Below are 10,000 nucleotides of genomic sequence, written 5' to 3' on the forward strand. Positions count from 1 at the left end.
CGTCTCTTGAATAGGTTCATGAGCAAACTTCACTATTTTATTTGAGAATTGTTCTCTATCCCTTTTGTTCATTGCAGAATGCCATGTTGTTTGCTGACTTAGTGGTGGAGATGGCAGCATTTCTCCGCAGTAGAAGCATCTCCTTACGACTCTGTGGGGCTGTAGCCGATCAATCCTACGCATCCTTGGTAAAATCCAGGTACGTGCTGTGCTGCCTTGTGTCTTCTGTACCATCGAGGACAAGGCAGATCGGATGAAGTGTGTGTGTGTGTGTGTGTGTGTGTGTGTGTGTGTGTGTGTGTGTGTGTGTGTGTGTGTGTGTGTGTGCGGGTGTGTGTGTGTGTGGTGTACATGGTACATGGTGTGTGTGTTGTGTGTGTGTGTGTGTGTGTGTGTGTGTGTACGAGTGTGTCTATTGTGTGTGTACAAGTGTGTCTATTGTGTGTGTGTGTGTATGTGTGTGAGGGAGTGAGTGCATGTGTGTGTGTGTGTGTGTGTGTGTGTGTGTGTGTGAGTGAGTGAGTGAGTGTGTGTGTGTCTGTGTGTGTGTGTGTGCACGAGCGTGCATGCATGTGCGCTCATGCGTGTGTGCGCGCTTGCTTGCTTGCGGCAAACTGCAAACGTTTGTAAAGAGTCTGATTTGTCCCTGTCCATGATGATCTGTCAGTTCGCCACTGCATGCTCCGGCTACCTTAAATTTTTACCTCTTTCAGTGTCTACCGGTATGTGCTCTGCACGTGTTGATTCGCATGTTCATATGCCGTCTTGATGGCACTTAATGGTTTATGCTGACTTGAACTCGAGGCATCCATCTCTAGACCACTCTGTGTGTGTGTGCTGTATTTGCCCCCCCCCCCCCCCCCCATATTCTCCCTCATTTTCCCCTGCAGGATAGCTGAGGCAGAAGTACAGGTCGAATACTGGGGAGGGTTTAGCTCAACTGACAAGCTGATGGAGGCGTTTCAGACAAGGTATGATGATAGGGACGTGTGATAGTAGCTCATTCTACTTGCGCTGTTATCCCGCATGGCATCATTGAAGAACTGCACGTTTTCAGAAGGCAAAGATCACGTTAGGCACACTCGTCAACAGGCAACACGGAAATGCAGAGAGACAGAGAGAGAGAGAGAGAGAGAGAGAGAGAGAGAGAGAGAGAGAGAGAGAGAGAGAGGAGAGAGAGAGAGAGAGAGAGAGAGAGAGAGAGAGAGAGAGAGAGAGAGAGAGAGAGAGAAAGAGAGAGAGAGAGTGCGACAGAGAGAGAGAGAGAGAGGAGAGAGAGAGAGAGAGAGAGAGAGAGAGAGAGAGAGAGAGAGAGAGAGAGAGAGAGAGAGAGAGAGAGAGAGAGAGAGAGAGAGAGAGAAGAGAGTGAGAGAGAAAGAGAGTGAGTGAGTGAGAGTGCGTGTGTTAGAGTATGTGAACAATGACAGTTAGCTCTACTCATACATTTGTGTTTTGTTTTAATGGTTACCTATTGTGCCTTGGCATTCTGGTACTAGTTGTTGCTGTTGGGCACATCTTGTATGGAGAGAGAGAGAGAGAGAGAGAGAGAAGAGAGAGAGAGAGAGAGAGAGAGAGAGAGAGAGAGAGAGAGAGGAGAGAGAGAGAGAGAGAAGAGAGAGAGAGAGAGAGAGAGAGAGATAGAGAAGACCAATGACAGCGTAGCTCTGCTCATACATTTGTGTTTTGTTTTAATGGTTACCTATTGTGCCTTGGCATTCTGGTGCTAGTTGTTGCTGTTTGCCACATCTTGTATGTTGTGTGTATGCATTTAGCTTGCTGAACATTCACCCATCACTTCATGATGCATTCGGTATGACTGTTGTTGAAGCAGCGGCTGTTGCCACACCCAGCTTAATCCATGATGATATTGGTACGTACTAGGCAGACTTCACTCAGATGCTAGTACTCTGTTCTCGTGTTATCCTAGAGCGTGTTGTGTGTTCGTCTCTGCATGCATACGTGTGCATGTCGCTATGAACATGTATTGTTTAATTCCCGTAGCTATGCAGAAGACGTTACTTCAGTAACGTCTGGCGCTAGCCAGGGTCCACACAGCTTTAATTTGGTATTTGTGTGTTTGTTTGTGTGTTTGTTTGTTTGTTTGTGTCACGCCTGGCGCTATCCGTATCTGACGGCAAAAAAGCATAGGATGTTATAAATTTTTCAATTCTCCTATTTTTTTCAGGCATATCCTGGGATTCGAACCCGCACTATCGCCCTACATGCATTCCCCCATACACTTCGCATTCATACCCATTCTTCCAAGTTGCTTCAGGTTATTATCTTGCGTTTGAAAGCCCTATTTGAATATTGCGGGCAGCTGTATGTGGCCAGCTGTGTTTGATGGTACGGTACGGGAGACGGTGTTGTATTACCCTCGATCGTACCTGTCCCGTACCTATCCCCTACCGTACCGTGCCATCAAAGACGGCTGGCCACAATGCATATTCAAATAGGGCTTTCAAATGCAAGATCACAATGTGAAACAACTTGGAAGAATTAGTATGTATGTGAAGTGTATCGGGGGATGCATGCAGGGCGCGCGATACTGCGGGTTCGAATCCCAGGTTATGTCTTAAAAAAAAAGGATTTTTTTAAAGAATTTATAACATCCCTATGCTTTTTTTTGTCTAGGTCATCAAGGCAAAAAAGCATAGCGTAGGGCCCTGAGCTTCCAAGCTCTCTCGTAGAGAAGATACCGGCGCAAGGTGTAAACACTCAACTAACTCACACATGTGACAAATCAACACAAAAAGGAATAGTGCAGAATGGAGGTGTTGTGAACCCTACCAGACAAAACTATCACAAGTGCTAAATCAATCACAATGAGAAGGAGAGGTGCACAGGAATAGGTTGCGCTAGTTTACACGTCACAAAGAAGTAATACTGTAAATCAACAAATTTTGGCCAATGAGAAACTTTGGCCGATCTCGAAATGAAACTTTTGGCCGTCTTTTAACTTTGGCCGATTTGGGTTTTCAAAAAAGAAATCGATTGGTATTTGTTGCCCTCACATGCAGCGATGGCTCAATAATGCATCATTTGCCTCTATGACAAATTTTGGCCTGCGATTTGCTTTGGCCGGTTGGTACCCAGCGGCGAAATCAGCGAAATTAAATCGCCAGCGAAAATTAGTTGATTTACAGTAGTTGGTTGCTTAACATTTTACAGGCTACATTTTACAGGCTACATTTTACAGGCTACATTTTATTATTATTATTATTATTATTATTGTAAAGTAATCTACGTGGAGATAAAAGTTTAATAATAGCAATGAAAAGTATGAATGCCGCAGACATCACCACGCAACATGACAATTTGTTCAAGGTTTGGTTTTGTGTGTTTCCAAAATCGATTTTCACGTTGCGATCATCAGTGGAAATACGCAACTAAAGAGATCAAGGGAAAAACAAAGGTTAAAAATCCAAAGAAGTGTGACACATGACGGGTAACTTGTGGTAAGTATTACAAAAAGTGAGAACTAAAATAAAGAGTAAGTGTGACAAACGGGCATGAACAGTGCAGAAACAACTCATGAACACGGGGTGCAAACTCACGAAAATAACCTAAGTGCTAAAACATGTTCTTTTTGCTTACACAAATCGGGCTTATGCGTACGAATACAAACAGCTTCAAGGACCTTCAACTGCTTCAACTGCTGGACATAACGGGCACGACACAGTACAGAGAAGTGGGAATCATCATACACACTCAAACAATCGGGACGAGATAACAAATGCAAATACACAGCTGACTTCTTACGAATTTCACCCTCATCAGCTCCATCTCATCAGCTCCATCACCTTCCCTGCCACCTGACTTCGGCATTCCTCCTGCCAATAACAAGAAGGAGGTAGTACTCACGGAGTTTGAATTATTCTACAAGAAGCTTCAGCAGCTCAAGCCCGTGTCTGATGCCCAGCAGGCTGTATGCACTGCCAGTATCAGAGCGGTTGCGGAAGAACACGCTGCAAAACCGCCGGACCGCAGCAAATTTTACCTGTCCCGTGAACACCTCAAAGTCCGACGTGAACTCAGTAACAATCATGATATCTTAATTACCAGACCGGACAAAGGACGCGCAACGGTCATAATGAGCCGAACAGAGTACATATCAAAAATGGCGGTAATCCTGAACGATGACTCCAAGTTCGTGAAACTCGGACCAGTTTCCACTCATGATAATACAACAAAAGTAGAGAAACGCCTGATAACATACCTAAAGAAATTGAAAGCTGAGAAAGAAATTTCGGTCTCAGAGTTCATGAGAATCAAGCCAATAGGCTCCGCCCGCCCGCGACTCTATGGCTTGCCAAAGATCCATAAGCCGAATTGTCCATTACGCCCAATATTATCAATGGTAGCATCCCCACAGTACAAAGTATCGAAGTGGCTCTGTTTGATGCTTGGAGCTGTGCAAGATTATTACTGTAAGAACATTGTCAGGGATAGCTTCCAGTTTGTAGACCTCATTCGCACTCGCCAGATTCCCGCTACAGCGCACATGTGCTCATTTGATGTGGTCAGTTTGTTCACGAATGTACCGTTGGAACAGACCATAGATATTTGTGCGGATGTTCTCTATCACAATAACTCTGTTGACACGCCATGGCTGCCTGAGTCCTCCTTCCGTACACTGATGTCTCTTGTTACTACGGGCGTTGAGTTTTCATTTGATAACGTGATGTATAGGCAGGTGGATGGGGTAGCCATGGGATCACCATTAGGTCCAGTGTTGGCAAATATATTTGTTGGCTACTGCGAATCTCTTGTGGACCAGTCACTGTGGCCGGAGTTTTACGTTCGTTTTGTCGACGACTCGTTCACATATTTTGATTCAGTACAACAGTGTGACGCCTTCTTGGACCGATTGAATAACTTACATCCCTCTCTGAAATTCACGGTTGAGCATGAACAGAACAACACCTTGTCCTTTCTAGATGTGCGTGTGGAGAAGTCAAACGATGAAATTGTAACGTCAATATACAGGAAACCAACATTTACCGGACAATATATCGTCTTTGACTCGTATTGTTCGTACCTGTATAAGGTCAACCTGGTGAAGAATCTGGTGGATAGAGCGCGGCGAATCTGTTCCCCCTCTCGACTCAAGGATGAGCTAGGTTTTCTGAAATCTGTGTTTCTCAAAAATGGTTACCCGGAGGAACTGCTAAACAAGCTACTAAAATCAGCATCAAAACCAAAGGTCGTCATCATTGGTCCAAGTCGTTGCCCAGTCTACCTTTCCTTACCTTGGAAAGGAGAGGCATCACAGACATTGTGCCGCACAATCAAAACGCTAGTTACACAAACATACTTTGCGGCGCACTTCATCCCTGTGTTCACTACGATACGTGCGTTCACGGTGAGGAAGGATGTCCTACCATCCCACCTATTGAGCCACTTGGTCTACCAATTTGAGTGCCGGAATTGTGATAGCCGGTACGTTGGTAGGACCCTTCAACACCTGAGCGCACGTATCAAGCAGCATGTACCACTTCACATGCTGCAGGACGCAGCAAAAGCGAAGCGCCCGAAGCGGGGAAGACCACGCAAGAACCCGCTCCCTCTACCACCGACACAACCAGAGCAAGTCGAACACACGGTGCAGAGGAAGAGTGGTGGATCACTAAGCCAACCGAATGTGCCTTCTCCACCGTTGCCCTTGCCGTCGCCGGAGCCACCACCAGTGCCGTTGGTGGCTGGGGTTGGGGAGGAGTTGGCAACAACAACAGTACCGCCAATCACAGAAATTGAGCCCATTTCTTTGACACAGTATCCGGCTGTGCGGACACCGCAGCACCCTCCGGCGATTGATCCGTGGGTCCAGAGACCACGGAGGTCGACCGCCAATTATTCAACCGAAATATATGCTAGGAATGGCCAAGGCCCACGCGGAGCATCGAAGGAGACCGGAAGCCGGGGGCAAAACGGAACACAATCTCGGGACGTAGATGAGGTAAGGACAGTGGCACGGGACAGACGTAGGAAGGAGAACATGGATGGTATCAGACGACTGACTGGTGGTGAATATGAGTTGGGTGATGATGCGGCGGATGACGAGAATACAGATGACGACGAGGCGGATGACGGCGAGGATACAGATGACGACGAGGCGGGTGATGACGAGGCGGCGGATGAAGACGAGGCGGATGACGGTGAGACGGCTGGTGGTGATGGTGATAAAACGGACGAGGAGGAGTCAGGTGGCAGGGAAGGTGATGGAGCTGATGAGGGTGAAATTCGTAAGAAGTCAGCTGTGTATTTGCATTTGTTATCTCGTCCCGATTGTTTGAGTGTGTATGATGATTCCCACTTCTCTGTACTGTGTCGTGCCCGTTATGTCCAGCAGTTGAAGGTCCTTGAAGCTGTTTGTATTCGTACGCATAAGCCCGATTTGTGTAAGCAAAAAGAACATGTTTTAGCACTTAGGTTATTTTCGTGAGTTTGCACCCCGTGTTCATGAGTTGTTTCTGCACTGTTCATGCCCGTTTGTCACACTTACTCTTTATTTTAGTTCTCACTTTTTGTAATACTTACCACAAGTTACCCGTCATGTGTCACACTTCTTTGGATTTTTAACCTTTGTTTTTCCCTTGATCTCTTTAGTTGCGTATTTCCACTGATGATCGCAACGTGAAAATCGATTTTGGAAACACACAAAACCAAACCTTGAACAAATTGTCATGTTGCGTGGTGATGTCTGCGGCATTCATACTTTTCATTGCTATTATTATTGTAAAGCTTTCCTTTTGATCTTGTCTCTTATTGTTGTGACCTTTCCACAATATTGTGTTGCATTGTTTAAAGGGGAAGTTAAGGCAAAAATTAAAATTTCACCAGTTGTAGTCTTCGGGGTGCTGAGTCGAATGGTCTTGGTCCGAGGAAGCTGAGACGCTCCCTTCCTACTTGAATCCCAATCGAACTCGCGCACTTCCACCGAAACTGGGTGACTGCGCCCTACGAGATGGGGATTTGTATGCAAAATGTCACTAAAAGCGCCATTTCGTTCTTATAAAAGCACGGATGACCGCGATTGGCCCATATGTTGTAGTCTTTTGGACGCTGAGTCGACTGGTGTTGGTCCGAAAAGGCTGCGATGCAGCGTTCTGCCTTTATTCCCAATCGAACATGGTTGAACAAGTGGTCACGTGCTCCTGCGTACGCCAGTCACCTGGTCACCGTGCCTGCAGGGTACAACTTACTAGCCTGTTTGACCTTTTTTGGGTGCAGTCCTGTCACTCAAGTTGAACTCGAGTTGAACCTTGGTGTGAAAGTTGTCACCTGCTGGCGTGGTGACCAGGTGATTTGGGCACCCAGGAGCACGTGACCACTTGTTCAACCATGTTCGATTGGGAATAAAGGAGGAACGCTGCATCGCAGCCTTTTCGGACCAAAACCAGTCGACTCAGCGTCCAAAAGACTACAACATATGGGCCAATCGCGGTCATCCGTGCTTTTATAAGAACGAAATGGCGCTTTTAGTGACATTTTGCATACAAATCCCCATCTCGTAGGGCGCAGTCACCCAGTTTCGGTGGAAGTGCGCGAGTTCGATTGGGATTCAAGTAGGAAGGGAGCGTCTCAGCTTCCTCGGACCAAGACCATTCGACTCAGCACCCCGAAGACTACAACTGGTGAAATTTTAATTTTTGCCTTAACTTCCCCTTTAAAAAAAATAGTTGGTTGCTCCTATGTGGAGGTTTGGTGCTGCCCAGACCCACATTGGGAAGTTGGCTACAGCACAGCGCAATGCCATGCAGATGATTGGACCCACCACCGTCCTCCCGAGTCTGCGCGCCAGACGGACAGTCGCAGGGCTGTCCTACCTTTACAAGGGCCCACCCCGTCTGACACGCATGCACCCTCCACCCCCCCCCCCCCCCCGTACGGTTTCCTTGAATTGTGGAACAGCCTCCCCGAGGACGTCTTTCCCCTTCCGGCCAATCACTCCCCACTCACAGCTTTTTTTTTAAAAGGCGTCAACAAACACATATCAGAGCAGCCATGGCCTTGGGACGTGCTTTGAAGCCCATCATGTTGATCGTCTCACTGTTCTTTCCTGATCCCACCTCTTGGTTTGGGGATGTGCGTTGAGGCACACCATACTAACGGTCTATACTGTCCTCTCTTGTTTGTGTGCATGTACAGTGCTGGAAACTGAAATCCGACCCCCCGAGCGGTGGGTTCACATTCTAGCGGTCTCTGTTTCGTAGTTTTACCATCCCGTGTTGGGTCTTTGCGATATGAGCGCACCGCTCAGGGTGTCTGATTTCAGTAGTCAGCACTGTATGTGTGCATATGTGTGTTCTTTTCATTTGGGAATTGATCCGGCTGTGTACTCTATTAGTGTACACTGAAATCTGTCTAAGACGACCGCTCAAGGGACATTCAAAACGTGGTCTCTGTTACCAGGTGGTCTCCGTATCCAGGGCCATTTGCCTGGAAATAGCATCTCTTGGTCCTGGTTTCAGTGGTCTTCTAGGACAGGTGGTCACCTTATCCGAGTGGTCGCCTTGCCAGGTTTTACTATATCTGCTTATTACTTGACTCAGTCTCAGTGCAGCACAGCTGAAACTTGCACTAATCTATGTCCCTGTATGCATACTGTACAGCAGGAAATTTTCGGACGGAATTTATTTTCGTACGATTTCGTACACGGGCCTCTTTTGTACTAAAATCAATTCCGTTCTAAAATTTGTCCCTGTGAAGTTATGTACGCTCTACATGCGATTACGTGCATTTAGCATGCAGCACTGTGCGAAAATGGAATCCGTACGAAAGGTCGAAAATCGGCTGCGTCCGAAAATATTTCCGTCCGAAAATTTCCTGCTATACGGTATGCTTCGTATGCTGAATTGTGAGGGCAGGCGAAATGTCTATCACACTCGCTGCCCGAAGTGAAAACGTGAAAATGCGTTGCACCCGGATGTTTTATTTCTCAAGCGGTGAGCCCATGACCATGAAGTTGAATGCATGCACAGAGCCCTAGCCACTTGGCATGCACAGAGCCCTAGCCACTTGGCATGCACAGAGCCCTAGCCACTTGGGCTACAACTCATTAGCTTCTTCCCCTTCACACATGTACTAGCCTTTGGAATATTATGGAGAGGCTTGAAACTTGGCAACATAGTTCACTGGCCTACCTGAATTTACAATACTGCAGAACGGCTGATTTTACCGGGTCCTTTTTTTTTAGCGTTTTATTAATCAGGACAAATTCGCAATGAAATAATGTAGCAATCCGAGTTTCAGATTTCAAAATCAAAGGTGACTACAGTATTGTACTGTACATACAAAATTCCGATCAGTGCGGCAAAACTTTAGCGAAAATACTCCTTTTGCTAATAGAGCTTTTGGTCACGGTCACTTTTTGATGTCACTTGCGAGACATTTTTTGAATCGCCGGTGAACAGGCGAAGCCCAGTTCACGTTCGCTGTGTATGGGAATGGACGCGTGAAGGTGAAAGAAGCACTAGAATGGTGCTCCACTTGATGTCACACGCGCGCACGCACGCACACACACACACACACACACACACACACACACACACACACACACACACATGCACAAACACACACACACACACACACACACACACATGCATGCACACACATATCGTATGCTTGTACAGTTGACAGTTGTATTTCAGAAGTAAGATTGTTGTCAATGCATTTCTTTGTATACCGGTATCTCTGTCACTTCGCATTCTGTCCAGCTGTTGGCGTCAGCGAGGTCTTCTCCCATGGTGAGGTGTTCCGAGTCAACCTCTCAGCGCCAATCAAACAGGTGTGGCATGTGTTTTCTCTGTGTGTGCTTGTGTGTGTGTGTGTGTGTGTGTGTGTGTGTGTGTGTGTGTGTGTGTGTGTGTGTGTGTGTGTGTGTGTGTGTGTGTGTGTGTGTGTGTGTGTGTTTGTGTTTTCCTATAACAAGTTAGAGGATGCGCGTTTCGCTAGTCTTTGCACAGTGACTTTTCAGATGGTGACTTCTCCAGCTGAA

At 46.7% G+C, this 10,000-nt stretch overlaps 1 protein-coding gene across 1 annotated transcript in view; it reads left to right on the forward strand.

Moving 5' to 3' along the window:
- Positions 1–83: 83 nt before the first annotated feature.
- LOC135818188 (uncharacterized) overlaps positions 84–10,000 on the forward strand; it is a 15,115-nt gene continuing 5,198 nt past the window's right edge. Inside the window, exons 1-4 of the mRNA XM_065331537.1 lie at positions 84–199; positions 891–971; positions 1,773–1,870; positions 9,720–9,790. Of these exons, the coding sequence (XP_065187609.1) occupies positions 84–199; positions 891–971; positions 1,773–1,870; positions 9,720–9,790 (366 nt within the window). The remainder of the gene's footprint in view (positions 200–890; positions 972–1,772; positions 1,871–9,719; positions 9,791–10,000) is intronic.

The sequence above is a fragment of the Sycon ciliatum genome, chromosome 5 (assembly GCF_964019385.1).
Source record: "Sycon ciliatum chromosome 5, ocSycCili1.1, whole genome shotgun sequence".
NCBI lineage: Eukaryota > Metazoa > Porifera > Calcarea > Leucosolenida > Sycettidae > Sycon > Sycon ciliatum.